The sequence below is a fragment of the Equus quagga genome, chromosome 4, assembly GCF_021613505.1.
Source record: "Equus quagga isolate Etosha38 chromosome 4, UCLA_HA_Equagga_1.0, whole genome shotgun sequence".
Taxonomy (NCBI): Eukaryota; Metazoa; Chordata; class Mammalia; order Perissodactyla; family Equidae; genus Equus; species Equus quagga.
In genome coordinates this window covers 31429081-31446580 of record NC_060270.1, presented here as the reverse complement: position 1 = coordinate 31446580, position 17500 = coordinate 31429081, and the positions used below count along the sequence as shown (strand labels likewise).

Genomic DNA, 17500 nt, shown 5'->3' with positions numbered 1-17500 from the left:
TATCTGAATCTTTTACACTTCAACCTCATAGGAATTTAATTTCATTTATCCACCCATTACTTTGTGCTTTTATTGTCCTAAATTTTACTTCTACATACTTTATAAACACTACCTTACAATGATTTTTTTCTTTTTTGCTTTAAACAATAAATTGTCTTTTAGAGAAATAAAGAGAAAAAATAAAAGAAGCTAGCCTGTTGAAAACTTATCCTCATGTTTAGATTTTCTTTCTTCCCTCAAATCTGAAATTCCATTTGTTATCCTTTACTTTAGCCTTGAGCTTCTTTTTATATTTCTTGTAGTGTAGATACGGTGGTTACAAATTTTCCGAGTTTTCATTTATCAGAAAATATCTTTATTTTATCTTTATTTTTGAAGGATAATTTTGCTACACATGAACACTGATTTGACAGGTATTTGTTGTTGTTATCACTTTAAAGTTGTAATTTTATTATTTTCTGGCCCGTATTGTTTATAATTAGAAGACAGTCATTATTTACATAATCATTCCCTTGTATGTAATGTGCCATTTTTCTTTGGCTGCTTTGAAGATTTTCTCTTCATCTGTGGTTGTTAGTTTTTGGGCTAGAATGGCCCAGATGCTTTTTCTTTATATCTCTCTTTTTTGGGGTTTCCTGAGCTTCTTGGACCCGTAGATTGATATTTTGAAATGAAATCTGGGAAACTTTCAACTGTTATTCTCTCAATAATTTTTTCTGCCTCATTCTCTCTTTCTCCTCTCTGGATCTTTAAGTACTGAATTACAAACAGTATGATATTACACCACTGTTACCTGAGACTTATTTTAAAAAAACAATTTTCTGTTTTTTCAGATTAAGTAACTTCTATTGATCTGTTCTCAAATTCACAGAGTCTTTATTCTACCATCTCCATACTACTACCAAGCCCATCCAGTGATTTTTTTCACTTTAGATATTATCCTTTTTGCTTCTAGAATTTCCACTTGTTTCTTACTTTTTATCTGCTAAAACTCTATATCTGTTCACTGATTTTTGTATAGTTTCTATTCTCTAATAGATTCCCCAGCTGTTCATTCTTTATAACCATATATTTTGCTTTAAGTCCTTAAAAATATTTATAATAACTGATAGTAATAGCCTCTTTATATCCTTGCCTGCTAATTCCAACATCTGGGTCATCTTGGCATCTGTGTTAACCGATTGCTTTTTTCTTGATTATTCACCACATTTTCCTACTACTTTGTACATCTAGTAACTTTTAGTGGACGTTGTGAAAGATACATTGTAAAGAGTCTGGATTAGATTGCCCTTTTTTTTAATGATTGCTGAGTTTTGAGCTGGCACATAGCTATTTCCTAGAAGCTCTTCTTCCTTCTGTCAAAGCTTGGTTTTAGGCTTTGATAGGTTAGCTCCAGAACAGCCTTTGCAAGTAGGCTGTCCATATAATTTATGGCCTCTTCACTATCTTATCTGAATGCCAGGTGTGCTGATGAGATCTCTTCACTCTAAGTAGGTCTTTGATCTAACTTTTCCCAACAACCAGTGACCTCTAGAATCACTATTCCGTTATCTTCTTTGTGGATGCTGCTCTCTGTTAGGCCTCATAGTGTTTCATCTTGAGTATACACAACTCAGCCTTTGACCAAGGACTTGGGAACTCCTGTGTGCAGCATCCTCTTCTTCAGTACCCTACCCTACAAGTTCTGATTGTGTCAGCAGCACTACCTCCCCAGAGAGACTCTGCTTGGACCCCACTCCCTGTATAAAAGTTGGACAATTGTACCAATCTCCAGCATTGGCAAGGGCATGAGAGGCTCACTTCATGCAGTCATCTTCTCTCAGGGATCATTCTACCTAATGCCCTGTACTTGAAAACAATTGCCACCTATTTCTCCAGCTTTATCATTGTTTATGGAGGGAGGACACCTTTGGAACTATTTACTCTATCCTAGCCAGAAGAGCAAGTCTAAATACGTTTTTAAATTTTGAATTATGAAATATGTAATATTTCCTATGTAAAGGAAAAAACTAGAAAATGTAATAGTCACCAATGCATCACATTCAGATTCGTGGTCAGTATTTTCCCATATTTGTCTCCACTATGTGATCTTTTCTCAAAGAATCGAAACTTTACAGATTTAGTTAAAACATACTCTTTCGGTTATCTATTGCTGCATAATATACCACTCTATAGCTTATTAGATTTAAACAATAACATTCACTTATTTGTTTACTATTCCACAAATTGGGCAAGGACAGCTTATTTCTTTCCCACATGGATTCACTTGGAATGTCTCAATTGGCTTTTGAAGATCCATTTCCAAAATGCTTGGCAATCATCTTGGTGTTAGTTGTCAACTGGGAGCTCCACTGGGGATGTTGCCTGGGGGTATTGGTTCCCTTCCACATAGCCTCTCCACATGGCAAGTTGAGCTTCTCACAACATAGAAATATTAGGATAGTCAGATATCCTTCAAAGCAACTGACTTCTTTCAGAGCATAAAAACAGAAGTTGCCTAACATTCTTAATGCCTCCATTTTGATGAAGGGTCACAATGTCATATTGCAGGAGGCCACATGTGATAGGAACCGATGTTGTGGTCATTTCTGCAAATGTAATCTATGACACATTTTCCCACATTCTGTCTTACTGTCCCTCCCACTCAGAGGCAGCCACTGTACTCAATGTGTATACTTCTCATTTATACTTTTATACTTTCAGTACAGCTCTCTCTAGCACTGAATGCCTTTCAGACTTCCAGCATTCTCCACAGAGAGCCAAGCAAAATATTGAGAAATCTCACAAATGTGTTATAGGACAGGGATTCCCTAGATGTGTTTACCCAAGACTCTTCTAAGATTATCACATTGCTGACAGCTTGAGCTGCAAAAATTCATTCTTTTTCCTTCTCCCAATTTGAATTTATAGCCCTGCCCTTCTAGTTACAGGTTTCATAGGAAAAATAACATGTAGAAAAGAAGTTTCCTAAATTATGTGTCTCATGCAGAAAACCTGGCTGTGTGGCTCATCCTTTAAGAGTGGATTCCAATCTCTTCCAGGTTGAAGATCTCCTTTTAATTAAGACCTCTCTCCATACGTAATTGTTTTTAGTAGTCTTTAGCTGAAAAAAATACACAACACAAGATGTTACACTAATCTTAATACTACTTGTAAATAAATTTATGTTTATTAATCACTGTACTTGTGTTCATTTAAAAAATAGAAATATGCTTTATGAGATATTTATATATTATGCAGCCAGCAGATAATTATTGTTGTGTATATGACTTTGTGGAACTTATCATAATAACACCAGTATACAAGATGTTTGCAGCCCAGAGATGAGGAACTTTTACCACAGCTCACATTGCTGAATCTTGCTTTAGCTCTGTGTTAGTTCATGGTCCTCCTTACATTATGCTCCTTGCACTCATCAGTACCTGTGCCAGTGTGCTTAATATCCTTGAATGTGAAAACTGTTGACATCCCTCCCTAGTCCCTGCCAAGTCGCTTGGATGAGATTCCGTTGTCCTGGCTCCATACAGACTCAACTTCTTCATCATTGTCTCTTGCCTGAACTCTCGTGGAAACCATGGAAAAATCTGCCAAATGACACTGGTGTTCATAATTTACCCATTTTCTTTTCCTTCTTTTTCACACTAGCAATGTATTTATCTATAATATATAAATGGCTCTTAACAAATAGGCTTCAGGACATGGTGGTATAAGTTAAAGTTTCCTCTTGCAAAGCGAGATTTCTCTCTTTTTAAACTAGCTGTGTAGTTGTTTCTCTAACTCTTTTAAATCACGTCTGCTGTCTATTAAGGTCTAGATTCTTTTCTTAAAACTCATTTCTGAAAAACACATTTTTCTTAAAAATTTTCTTTTAAAAAAAATATCATTTGGTCGGCATAGTCATGATCTCCTTTAATAATTCTTCACCAAATGCTTTATCCAACAACTTACTCAAAATATATTTGTACGCAGCTATTATATGTACTGAGGATACAGTATCAATCCATAGACAATGTTCCAATCCTCTTGGTAGATTGGACAGACATAATAAGTAAACCTATAAACATACAACATTTGCAGGGATAAGTGACTTGGAGAAAAAAAGAGTGGGCAAAATATGGAACAACAGGGATTGGATAACCATTTTAGACAAGGTCAGGGAAAGTCTCTCTGAGAAGGTGGCATTTGAGGACGGAGACTTTGCAGGAAGAGAGACCAATTAAATGAAAAGGCTCTGAAGCAACAATATGCATGGCTTACTCAAGAAACACCAAGGAGGTCAGTGTGAGTGGAGGGCAGTGAGTGAGAGGATGAGAGAAAAGATATGAGGTCAGAGTAGTGAGGGGTGACTCTAGTAGATTATGGTAAGCACTTCAGATTGCATTCAGAAGAAGACATGTCATTGAAAGTTTATGTACAAAGGAATGCCACGCTCTGACTTACATTTTAAAATGCAGTCTCTCTACTTGCTGTGGGGGAACAAGGTCAGCAACAAGAAACCTTGAAAGAAGAGTATGATAGAAATCCAAGAGAGAGAGAATGAGAGTTCAGATTATGGAGGTAGTAGTCAGGTAATGAGATGTAATCAAGTTGCAGTTATATTTTGAGCCTTTAGTTGACTAAATTTACTAATGTGGGGTGTGAAAGACAAACAGGAGCCAATAGATGACTAACATTTTAGACCTGAGCAGCTGTGTGAGTGGAGGTGTTCTCTAAAGAGATGAAGTATACAGAAGGAGCAGGAGGTACTGAAGAGGTCAGTTTTAGTCATTCATGCTTAACTGCCAATGTATTAGTCGGCTTGGGTGGCTTTATTTCTCACAGTTCTGGAGGCTGGGAAGTCCAAAATCAAGATGCCAGCAGATTTGGTTCCAGGTAAGAAGTCTCTTCCTGGTTGGCAGATGGCCACCTTCTGTCTGTGCCCGGGTATGGAGAGAGAGGGAGCTCTGGTCTTTGTCCCTCTTCTCATAGAGACACTAATCCCATCATGGGGAGCCCCACACTCAGGACCTCATTAAAACCTAATCACCTCCCAAAGGCTCCAGCTTCAAAAACCATCACGTTGGGGGTTAGGACTTCAAAATATGAATCGTGGGGGGACACATTTAGTCTATAACAGCCAATTAACATTCAAAGCACTATGAAAAGTAGGCAGCTGGATACAATAGTATGGAATTCAGGAGAGAGTTGGGTTGAAAATATAAATTTTGGAGTCATCAGAATAGTAGGTTGAACCATATGAGGTGTAAATTTTTTCAGTCAAAAAGGTGTCATATTGGCAATTTGATTTACCTTAAGAGTTAGTCATTAAAGCAAAAAGACTGAATGAATTACCCAAAAGAGTAAGAACAGTTAGGAAGAAGAAGTTTGAGAACTGAAGTGCTGCCTGAAACACTCCAACATTTAAAGGTCTAGGAAATTGGGAGGAACTCCTAAAGAATATGATATAGGATTGTGAGTATGTGTACACGTGAGTGCACATATGTGTGTGTGTTCAGTTTTGGTATACCTTATAAGGGTGTCCAGTTGCCTAACTAGGATTACAAGTTGAGGGTATTGTAACCTAGAATTTTACCAGAAAACTACTCTCTAAAAGAAATTATAATAAGGACTTAAGTTACTTTTTAAAATTTTAGATTAATACCAGAAATTTTATAGCATAATTTAATGAATATTAGAAATGTGTTTAAAATTGTGGGTATTTGAAATATATGGATTGGCTGAAACATTTTAAAGAAACTCCTCACTCTTGTTTGAACAGGGTATAAGAACCAAGGGAGACTTTCGGCCTTTACTTTTTGCAGTGGTTCCCAAGCATGATTCCAAAATAATGTCTGTGTTTGCACAAGTCTTTTAGGGACCACGTAGTCAGAGCCCACAAAAGGATAAGAAATTGGGCTTTACCAAGTGTTCAGAGCAAGTTTTATGATTTCTTTGTACCTACTTGGTAATAAATAAATATATGTATACATATATATATGGATATTGATATATATACGAATGAATTCGGTTTCAGACTTACTTTCTTTGTAACCTGGTAAGGAGATTTTGGGTGGAGTTGCTAGCCTATAACTATCTCCAATAACTGGCAGATACCACTATCCGATAGAACCCCAAAACTGAGCTTTCATTGGCTTAAGTCACTTTTCAACAATGTGGCCAGTGGTGGAGAATTGTCTTGGGAAACAAGAGATAATCCCAAATACAAAAAGCAAAACCAAACCAAAAGTATGTTCCAAGACGGGGGGTAAGATCATATCTATTTCATGGTAACAATTAGCCAGTAAGAGGAGGGCTGAGAATTGACCTCTGGATTTGAGAACATGAAGGTCATTGCTAATGCTAATAAAAACAGCTTTTTTGGAGTTGGGGGCTAAAAAGTACGATAGGAATGGGTTCAAGAAAGGCTGGGAAAATAGGAAGTGAAGATCATTCATAGTCAGAATAGCTGACTATGTCTTATGATCTTATGGAGAGATTAGAAATGTGGACATTTTTAAGGAAAACAAAGCAATGACCCTTTGGCATATCTTTCCATATTGGTCAGAGTCTAGGCAGGAAACAGAAGACACTCAAAACGGCTTAACTGAAAAGAATACAATGAAGGGTCTATTTACAGAGGTGTGGAGACAGTTAAGGGAACGAGCAACAATGGGAAGCCATTACCATCCCACGCCTGAAGGGGCAAAGGAGGGAAAAGGTAGGAGACCCATGAGAGCTAGAGGCATGGAACAGAGGCCTCTAGACAGGCATTGTAGTCAGAGGGGCACAGTACGGCAAAAATTTTGGCCTAGTATATGAGGGGGAGGAGAGTGTAATACATACCCTGATATTTCCTTTCTCCCTCCTTTTGATTTTCTGCCAATGCTTTGTACTGGTCCAACTCAACAGGAAGCTACAGGGCAAGGAAGCCTGGTGATGTATTCATGTCAGCCTTCCAGGAAGCTACAGGGCAAGGAAGCCTGGTGATGTATTCATGTCAGCCTTCCAGGGCGGAGCATGACAGAGAAACAGAGACAATGGACTTGAGGAGGGAAATAGAGAATACTGTTATTATAAATATTCTCTACGACTGCAGGAAGTCAAAAAAAAAAGTCACTAGAAGGCAGGGAACTGAAAAATCCCCTTAAAAGTACCTAATATCACCTCCTTCCTATTCATACATTTAACGTACTAGGTGTTCTTTCTGCCTAGTACGGGGATCAGCAAACTTTTTCCGAAAAAAGTCCAATAGTAAATATTTTACACTGTGAGACCTAAGAGGCAAAATTGAAAACAGTATGTTGTATTTATATAACCACTTAAAATATAATCATTTAAACACATAAAAAGCAGTCATTCAAATCCAGTGGGCTAGACTTCGCCTGTGGGCCATAGTTTGCCACCTTCTGGCCTAGAAAGTCTTCTAAATTTTTTCTAGCCTAAAGTCTGCTTGTTTTTTCAACGTCAAGTCCAAATAAAACCTCCTTCATGTGGTTTCTTATACTGGGGCTCTTTGAGCTGTGAGTGACAAAAAGTCAATTTTTACTAGCTTGAGATAGTAAAAGTACCGGTTTAAATTCAGAGGATGCTGGGGGTAGATCCTAGAATCCAGGAGCTGCAGGAACCCCGGCTGCTCCAGGGACCTCCTGGTTTAGCTATTGTGGGAACATCAGAATATGCCTTCTTCTTTCTCTTATCTTTGTTTCTGTCTTCAGTTTGGCTTCATTGTCTACTAGTGAGGGCAAACCTTCCCCACAGGAAATAGAATACTTATCTATCCCTCTTTATGTAATAATTCCAGGGAAGTCTTCTGTCTTGGTCACACACCCATCCTTAAATGAACATGTGTGGGTGGAAGAGGATGGAAGACTGGTGGTGGTAGCCAAGAGGAGAGGCTCTATGATTGCACAGGCTTGGCAGAGGAGCCCACTCGCTCCTGAGGAGGGTTTCCCAAAGGACGGGAGAATTCTGTTGCTAGGAGATGCAGACAGGAGATGTCTATTTCGGGGAGATACAAATGTCCCAATTATAGTCCAATGTGTGACATGCCATAAGAGATGTCTGACACACGTTTTATCACCCCCAGTACCTAACATCACACTTGGTAGACATTCATGCGTTTTTGATGAATGAATGACTCAGTTCCCCCAGCTGGTTGTGAACACTCTCTTCTCTAAACTGGCCCAGATTTTTATCAGCTGCTCTCTAGTTCTATACGTTGTATTAGAGGATTTTTTGTGCCCCTATATTAGCTTGTCTTTAATCCCGGGAGGCAAAGAAGGCCCGGGAGAGCCAGGCACACCGTAAGCATGCCGCGGAAATCTCAGCCCCAGAACCAAAGCACAGAATGCTGACGGCACCGCTGACACTAATGATTCCGTTCTGGACGACCCCCGTGGCCTTTTTGTTGAGGCCTTCAGGACACAAAGCTCCCACCGAAAGACGCGACCCTCCTTTGGGAGGGAGGCAGGGCTGGGGGCGGGGGCACAGCGGGGCCTCAGCCTCAGGCGCGTCACCCGGCACAAAGGAGCCAGCAGGGAGGCGGCCGCGGGAGCCGATCTCAGCTCGCCAGCCACTCGCAACTGCGGTTCCAGACCTGCAGCTCCCCTCCCCCTCCATCTCCCCTCCCCCTCCCCACCCAGGCCCGCCCGCCCACCTTTCTGTCTCCTCTCTCCCTCCGTACTGGCCGGCCCGGGTCCATTTCCGGGCGCCGGCTATTTGGTATCGATCCGGGCCGGGGGTGCGCGAGCAGGTGGCTGCGGCGGGGCAGCTGGGCCGCCGCCTGGGGCGCCGGCGCCCGTCTCCCGCCGCCTTTGTCGCCAGCCCTTGCCCGGCGGCCCGCCCTCCTCGGGCCCGCGCGCTGCCGCTTGGACTTTGCGCCGCGTCGGGCGCTGCTGCTGCTGTTGCTGCGCGCGGGGCCGCGCTCGGGGCCGGCGGCGGCCGGGCAGCGGGGCGGCTGGGGGCAGCCGGACCCCGGGCCAACATGGCTGAAGTCGGCATCGACCAGTCCAAGCTGCCGGGAGTCAAGGAAGGTAGGGGCCGGGCGTGGAGCGCGCGCGGGGCCCCTCCCCTCCGCTAGCCCCGGTCCTCTCGGGGCAGGGGCGGCGTCCTTCGGCCCCGCGGCCCGGCGCCCACGGGTGCTGGCCTGCCCTGGCCGGGAAGGAGACGGAATGGAGGCTGTATTGTGGGACCTTGGGCAAGTCCCTTAGGTTGTAAGCCTCAGGTTTTTCCTGTTTAAGGAGATCGGGGAAGAGAGGATAGCACCACCCTCATCAAGTGGTTGTGCAAGTGTTCCAGGCACTAAGCACAGCCTTTCATGGACGCTCCAGGGCTCGCCAAGTTGGACTTAATTTGTGTTCTTAAAAATCAAGGCCCAGCCTAGTTGGCGTTAAGGCTAGCACAGGGGAGGGGTTGACATCCAGTTCCTTGTGGAGCCTTTGTTTTGAAACTTGACTCTTTCCCTCCTCTCTACTTTTTCTAGCTCAGCGTCTGGCTGGCTGACTTTCCCACCTTCCTCAAGGTTTAAAAGTTGAGTCTTGGCACTGCCCAGAGCGGGCGGCGCATGGGAAGCTGCTATAAGCTTTTTCCTGCGAAAAGCAGTGAGGGACGGGGAATAGGGGACTGACAGGTGACCTTGATTTTATACCCTATACTGGTATCCAGAAAATAAATATTGCTTAGTACTTGTCTGACTGGGCTACCAGCAAGTAGTCCTTTGACTTCCCTTCCCTGGTCTTGGTCACTTGCCCCAAGACCTGGCATTTTCGCTGCTGGATCACCTTAATCTTTAGTTATCTTACGCTCTTTTTTGGCCCTAGGAAGCTCAGAAGTTCCAAAGTGTTCTCTGGCCTTGTAAAGGTTCTCTTTGTTGTGGATGTCATTTGTTTCAGCTGAGCATTGTGGCCTGCGGTGTCTTGGGAATGTAGAATTGAAAATAAGGATCTTTGCTTTCTTGGAACTGCGTGTTTCATTGTCAGTTTGATTTGACTCAAATGGCCTTGTGGATGCACCGGCCAACCCCCAAATTCCAAGAAAGCTTGACTGCTTTCTTTCCCAGAGTTCCAAACACTAGGAGACCGAGTCACTGGTTTTATGTAGAATTTTTACTGGAGCTGGGCCTGTCCTATTGTTGCTGAAGGGTGTTAGAGCTTAGGCCTGAGATTTTAGCAGTAGTAGTTTTCATCCTTTCAGTTCCCAGCCTGGCTTTGGTGAAGATTCTGGCATTCACATGTAAATGTAGTTTTTACAGCACTGTCAAGACTGGAGCGTGAGTGATAGGAAAGGCAAATCTACACTTTGAAAGTCCTTTGAAGTTGTCTGGTTGTCCTAAGTCTTTTGAGAATGAGGTGTCTGTGTGTGTTGGATGTCTCTAGAGAAAAAGCGATTCTTATGTACTGTGTAGTGCTTCTTTGGGAGTGGGGGATGAGTAAAATGACAGTTGGAGTTAAACACAACCTTAGCATGTAAAGTATTCTACCATATTGAAACTAAAAAAAAAATCATATAGTGCTTTGATTTACTCAGCCAAGTATACATGTCAGTGACCTGGAACAAACTTGAAACTCATTTTCTGTATGTGCATTTATATTACTCTTAAATCTTCTGGTTTCTAACCAAGACATGAATGATTTGTTCTAGTGTATTTTTCAAGGGGTTCATCAAACACTTTCCATCTAAAAGAGTGCGAGATTTTTCCCTTGCAAAACTTTGGAGTTTAACACATTTGAATTGGCTTTCATTTTGTGTAATACGGTGTTTGGCAATCCAGTTTACATAATGTGGTAAAGGGGTAAGGAAATTTAGTGGGCCTCTTTCATTAAGTTAGAATTAAATATTGATTGATTTTGAAGGTGGTCAGAAATTGTTGAGAAGATCGATGTCTTTGTAAGCTTCTAACTTTTCTGGAAATGATGTAGTGGGAACGACCTAATGGTGTACTTTTTGATCTGGGAAGTACTGCAGTCTAATAAAGTGTATCTTTCTCTAATAAACTCTTAATTATGATCCATTTACTCCCTAACAATGTCTTTGGATCTAATTAAAGAGAATAAAGCTGGTTCCCATGATTGGGTAAAACATACACAAACATTGAGACTGTTCTTAATAACTGAAACTCCAACTCAGTTTGAGAAGGAAGTTTAGTAGTAATTTGCTTAATATTTCTGGCACAGTTTTTAAACTCCATTTTTAGAAATCTGTGTCCTCCACTTCTCTTTTCAGTTTAAACCTTTGGTGGGTTTATATACAATTATGATTTGGGATCATGGGTTAGATTCCAATAGAGATTGAGAAGAATAGTGCAGTGGGTGTCTGCCCCTGCCTGCTGTGTTTTCTCTAGGAAGGGGCGGGGAGCCCTGTGACCTTTGTTTCACATCTCAGTAGAGGTCTTGGGTAGCAGCTGACGTGAGGAAAAGGGAATACTTGAAAATTTCCATTTCTAGGTTGAAATCTAATGCTTGCTTACTTAGTTTGAAGACGGTCAAAAATAGTCATCATTTGGACAGACCTTTAAAAAAAAAGACTATGGTGGTATTTTTCCCTTGGGAAATCTTTTAAGATGGGAGACAGAGGGACACTTTTGAGTTCATATGTAGGTGAAAAGAATTAAGTCTAACTGAGTGTCCACACACTTCATTATTTCTGGTTTAAAAGCGTATTTGGAACAACCATTACTTTTTATAATAGAAATACTATTGCCGATGCTTAAGAATAATGCTTTATTTCTTCTGAAACATATGAGGTCTATGCAGCAAGATTAGAGATAATTCCCAGCCATGTTTTTAAATCAGTAGATGTATAACTGAAATGCGTCATGCAATTTATGAATAGTAGGCAAAGGTAAAGTCGTGTTCCAACAATATTCTGAAAGTTTCTTAGTTTAGATCAGAGCTGGGCATATGTTTTTCTAAAACTGAACACTTTTCATCAATTAACAGACTTACACTTTGGGTCAATTTTAGTTTCAATTTTGCTGAATTTTCTTTCTGAAACAACAATGGGGACTCCCCACTTTACTTTTTACTCTCTTCAGTTAGATTCCTTATTATGACTTAATTTGAATTGCTCACTTAGCGCTGTGATCTTGCCGTTTCCCTCATCTAACAAAGGTTTCACATTATCTTACAGTTCTGGTCTAAGAGTATTAGCCTGTCCGTCAAAGCCGTTTCTAGACCCTTTCAAACTTTATTAATTCCTTTGCAATTGTTTAGGTGTCGGAGTTTTCCCACTTTTAGCCATTTAGCATTTCTGTTTTACCCCTCCCATCCTCTCCCAGTGCCAGCCTTCTTTTTCCTTTCCTTGTAGCAGTAGGGGATTTTATTTTGTGTTATGTATGCTTCAGATGGAAGTTTCCACCATCTCCAAAGTTGGTTAACTCTGTGTGTGTGTATGTGTGGGTGTGCACGCGTAGCATCGGAAATCACTGCGTCTAGAAGTGACTTATTTCTTGAAGTAAAGGTAGCTAGCTATTCTGAGAGCAAATCCTTTTTCTTTCATGAAAGATAAAAGTTAATACTTTTTCAGAAATATACCTAGAAAGCACTGATTGATTTTTAGGCCCAGGACAACCCAGTGGCATAATAGGGTAAATTAAATTAATGGCATAAATCCAGAACTTTAAGGGAAAGTTACAGAATTACATCTGGTGCAGCCAGTTAGCCCAGTATTCCCAAGGATCTAAAGCACATCACATGCATGCTAGACGTCTAATGGGACTGCAGTCTGTGAGATGTACGTTACCAGGCTCCGGGGCAAACTCACTTTCCCTTTTCTTCAAAATTCCACAGCAGTTGTTTTTGGCGGTTGTTTTTTAATGAGACCACCACGGCTGGATGTCCTAGAGTTGGGAGGTTTATGTCTTGTTTATCTTTCTTCACCGTCATCTGGGGTCAGGTCTTTTACATAGGCAGCAGCTATTCAGCAAACATTCAGCAAATATTTGAATGTGTGAATGAATGAATGAGCGAATGAATAAATGTGTTCTCAGATGCTCCCTGTTGGTTCAGGAATCCTGTCTCGGGCATAATTATTTCATATTCCTTCTCAGAGTGTGAGCTCTTAAAGGGCAGAGATAATGCCTTTTAACCATGAGTATCACATATCATAATGCCACTATTAAATTTATAAAAACTTTTAATCTGTTTTTCTAATGTTTATTTTCTCATAGGTGTGTGTTAGAATTCATCTGACATAGGTATGTGTAACACAGAAAGTAAAAAAGTAATTCCATGCTCTTCTGTCTGGCCTTGGAGGTAATCATTATTAAAAATAAAATTTTAGTAAAAACACTTGTCAAATGCTATTTTATGGTTTTGATTTTTATTAAGTAATAGGTTGAATTTTTTTTCCTTGAGTACAAAGGAACATCACCCTTTGGAAGCTGGAAAGAATCTTAGATACGCATTTAAACAAACAAACAGTTTATGTGCTGTATGCCACTTATTGCTTGAGAATAGTTTCACATAAAAAATGCCCTTTAGTGCCTGGGTATGGTCTTCACTGTGGTGGAGAGGCAGGTGTGTGGAGTTCAAGGAGTTGTAAAGAACCTTCTAAAGTTGTCTGTGCACCCAAAATACCTCTCAGGTAAGGGGAAAAAACCCTTCAGTTATTGCTATATGCAAGTATGAAATAACTTTCTTAAATGAATCAGTGATTTTTATAAAAGGGATATAGCTGTTATTTGTAAAATAAAAATTCTTTTAATCAGCATTTCTGCAATCATTATTTTTTTTTTAAACAGGTCCTTGAAGGACAGCTTCTCCCTTGTGGGAGACTGTAAAGTTAATTGGTACTTAAAAAAAGGATCTCAGAGTAGAAAGCATTAAAAACCACTCATCTCGGCCAGCCTCCTCATTTTCCAGATGAAAATTTGAGGGCCAGGATGAGGAAGTCAGTGGTACCAAACCACAAAGACTGAATAGCTAGGAATTGGTGTATCGGGGCCTGGAATTAGAAAAGTTTAAAACTGTGAATTTTCACACCGTTCAGCCTTCCTTCCTCTGTTCTTCCCCGCCCCTTCTTCTCTTTCCTTTTTTCCCCTCCCCCTCTTCTTTTAAATTATTCTGTAGATACATTCAAGTCTTTCCTGATGTGTTTCATTAATACTGTCATATGTTTAAAACAGTAAAATGAAAATAATGAATGACAAAACAGTTTCAGAGATTTTTGAAGTTAGTTTAGGGATAATGTTTGATATGAATGTTAATAAGTTAACGTTGGTTTTATTTTGCTTTTTAGTTAAAAACTTTTTTAGGTTTTATTTTGATTCAGCAAATCAATTACTGGGTAAACTATAGGAGGTTGCACTCCTGCCTCAGTGTTTTTTTCTACCTAAAAAATGAATTTCTTCTCTGGTACACTCAACCTGAAGGAGCTAATGTTTAAAGATTTGGACACTTTAAGATTAAACATATTAGGGAAATAAACTCAAAGAAAGCCGTAGGCCGTGGTCTTTCCTCAGTTCTTGTAAAGGACATAGGAGTTTTTTGAGATAAACGAATTTTGCCTCGGTAACAAAAGGCAATGTGATATTCTGCTCAAGAAGAAAGCACTTAGAGATACCACAAAAGTTAAGTAAACTCTGCTTGGAATCCCAGTTCTCTAAGTACAGGAGCGTATTTTAAAATGACTACCCTGGCCTATAGGGGCGAAGAAAACCCCCTTATCGTAGCTATATTTGCAGTTTCAGAAGTAGCCACTGAAAGGGCTGTTGGATTAATGGTTTTAACTATTGACCCATTTAAAGCTGTCCTGTGCTTCAAAACTGTAAAATTAGGATACCCTAGATTTTGGATAAGACCTACATAGGATAATTGGTTTTTATATTCAGAAGGACCTTGCAGATTATTTAGAGCGTTTATTCCCAGATGTTTGAATTTAGAAACCAGTGCAAAAGAGTTCCCAGTTTTAAAAGGACATGACAAACACACACACACACACACAAGAACTGTCTGTTTTGCCATCATTTCATGAAAAAAAAGTACACATTGAGCTATGTAGGTATGCCCGTGATAGTTGGTAACCAGACACGGACATGAAAAGTGAAGACTTTCTGATAAACCAGAACCAGTGTATAACCAATCTTGTTTATATATCAGTGTTTCTTTTTTCTTTTCAGTTAAAACCCTTGAGGTATAATTTACATACAGTAAAAATTCATCCTTCTTAGTATACAGTTCTGAGTTTTGACAAATATGTAGAGTTTTGTAACGACCACAACAATCAAGATACAGAGCAGTTACATAACCCCTAAACTTCACCCTTTTTCCTGGCCCCCGCCAGCCACTGGTTTGTTTTCTGCCCCTATAGTTTTGCCTTTGCAAAAATGTCGTATAAATGGGATCATACATTAAGTAGCTTTTTGAGTTTGCCTTTTTCACTTAGCGTAATGTATGTGATATTATGTTGTGTGTATCAGTAATTCTGTTCGTTTTTATTGCTGGGTTTCGGAGTATGGCTGAACAGTTTGCTTATCCAATCACTGATTGAAGAACCTTTGGGTTAATTTCACTTTTGGTGGTTATAAATAAAGTCGCTATAAATGTTTGTGTACAGGTTTTCTTTTTTGGTGGGTGTAAATTTTCATTTCTCCTTGGTAAGCACCTTCTGGGGCGTGTGGTGAATGTGTGTTTAGCTTTGGAAGAAACTGCCAAACTGTTTTTCAAAGTGGCCATACCATTTTGCATTCCCACCAGCCATGTATGTGAGCTCCAGTGGCTCTGCATCCTTGCGCACACTTTGTATTGTCAGGGTCTTTTTTTTTTAATTTTAGCTGTTTTAGTAGGCGTGTCATGCTATCTCAAGTGCCTGTAATTTGCGTTTCTCTAGTGACTAATAATGTTGAGCTTTTGTCTTGTGCTTATTTGCTGTTCTTTTTATTCATTTATTTTTTTGAGGAAGAATAGCCCTGAGCTAACATCCACTGCCAATCCTCCTCTTTTTGCTGAGGAAGACTGGCCCTGAGCTAACACCTGTGCCCATCTTCCTCTATTTTATATGTGGGATGCCTGCCACAGCATGGCTTCACAAGTGGTCTGTAGATCCCCACCCAGGATCCGAACCAGCGAACCCCGGGCCGCTGAAGTGGAACCTGCAGACTTAACCACTGCACCACCCGGCTGCCCCCTCTTATTTTCTATTCTTATATCATTTGTTGAAGTGTGTGTTCTAAGCTTTTGACTTTTTTAATTAAGAAATCAGACTTTTCTTTTTATTGAATTTTGAAAGTTCTTCACATACTCTGGATTCAAGTCTTTTATCAGATGTATATTTTGCAAATGGCAATGACTTTTAAACCTTGGTGCATGGTTAAAATGATGTGGAGAGCTTTACTATAAACACATTTCTAGTCCTACTTGATAGCAGCTGAATCTCTTGGAGGCAGTCCCAGGAATCGATAGTTTTTAGACCCAGATTATACACTTGGATGTATACAGTGGACATTTGGAATCTACTGACAGAGGAGACTGGGGCCACCCTAATGCAGGGATCCTCCCTACGCTCATTTCTTCAGTTTTTGCAGTGACAAGTCATTTCTCTATCAGTATTAACAAATCAGCAGCACTTTTTTCTCTGCAGTAATTGAAATTTGTTCCTCTGAGATAGGAGTGTGCAAACTATGGCCTGTGGGTCAATCCAGCCCACTCACCACTTGTTTTTCTACAACAGGGGAGCTATCTTCAGATAGTTCTTATGTTTTTTAATGATTGGAAAAAAAAAAAGAGGATGGAGAGTGTTTTGTGACATGAAAATGATATGAAATTCACATTTCAAGGTTTATAAGTAAAGTTTTTATTGGAACATAACCTTGCTCATTTGTTTACATGTTGTCTGTGGCTGCTTTCGTGCTCCAAAGGCTGAGATGAGTAATTGTGGCAGAGACCAGATGACCAGCAGGCTTAAAATTTTTACTATCTGGTACTTTATAGGAAAAAAATGGTTTCTTTAGGACAATTTTCAGTGAAATTTAAAAAACTTCTGTATTTAACCTTTTTTTGATATTTCACTTATCACTGTGAACATCAGTGATCAAAACTTTAAGGGGCCAGCCCCATGATGTAGTGGTAGTTCAGCCTGCTCCACTTTGATTGCCCAGGCTTGCAGGTTCAAGATCCCGGGCATGGACCGACACCACTAGTCAGCCATACTGTAGCAGCGACGCATATATAAAGTGGAGGAAGATTGGCACGGATGCTATCTCAGGGCTAATCTTCCTCAGCAAACAAAAGCAAATAAACAAAAAAACCTTGTAATATAGTGGTGGTGTTGGGAACTATTGTTGATACAATATGCTATTATAATAGCATATTGTATTTTTATAATGACTTTTAAAAATATAGACTTATATCCTGATTTTTTTTTTCTTTAAGAAGAAAAAATTTTCACTCCATATAAATTTCTAGGGACTTGAAAATAAATTACTAGGTAGAAATCTTGCATGATGTAGGAGTATGCCGTATGCTAGCTCTGTGGGGCTTTATGAGTGAAGTGCTGGAGTAAACAGATGCAGCTTTTTGAAAAAGTT

The 17500-nt window shown here is 40.0% G+C and overlaps 1 protein-coding gene and 1 long non-coding RNA gene across 4 annotated transcripts in view; one reads left to right on the top strand and one right to left on the bottom strand.

The window, feature by feature from the left end:
* Nucleotides 1-393: 393 nt before the first annotated feature.
* Nucleotides 394-8772, bottom strand: LOC124237869 (uncharacterized). 2 transcript variants are annotated; one of them, XR_006888166.1, is made up of 3 exons: nucleotides 8636-8772; nucleotides 6823-7021; nucleotides 394-3103 (listed from the first exon to the last, which is right to left on the bottom strand). It is a non-coding gene; the product is annotated as an uncharacterized LOC124237869 (long non-coding RNA). The 2 variants fall into 2 exon arrangements; XR_006888167.1 differs by having other exon boundaries at nucleotides 6823-6981.
* Nucleotides 8243-17500, top strand: part of CCDC50 (coiled-coil domain containing 50) — a 69344-nt gene continuing 60086 nt past the window's right edge. The window contains exon 1 of one of the 2 annotated variants that reach the window (XM_046657915.1): nucleotides 8243-9011. In XM_046657915.1, coding sequence (XP_046513871.1) covers nucleotides 8327-9011 — 685 coding nt within the window. In that variant the 5' untranslated portion in view covers nucleotides 8243-8326. The remainder of the gene's footprint in view (nucleotides 9012-17500) is intronic. The other variant, XM_046657916.1, reaches the window with a different exon arrangement.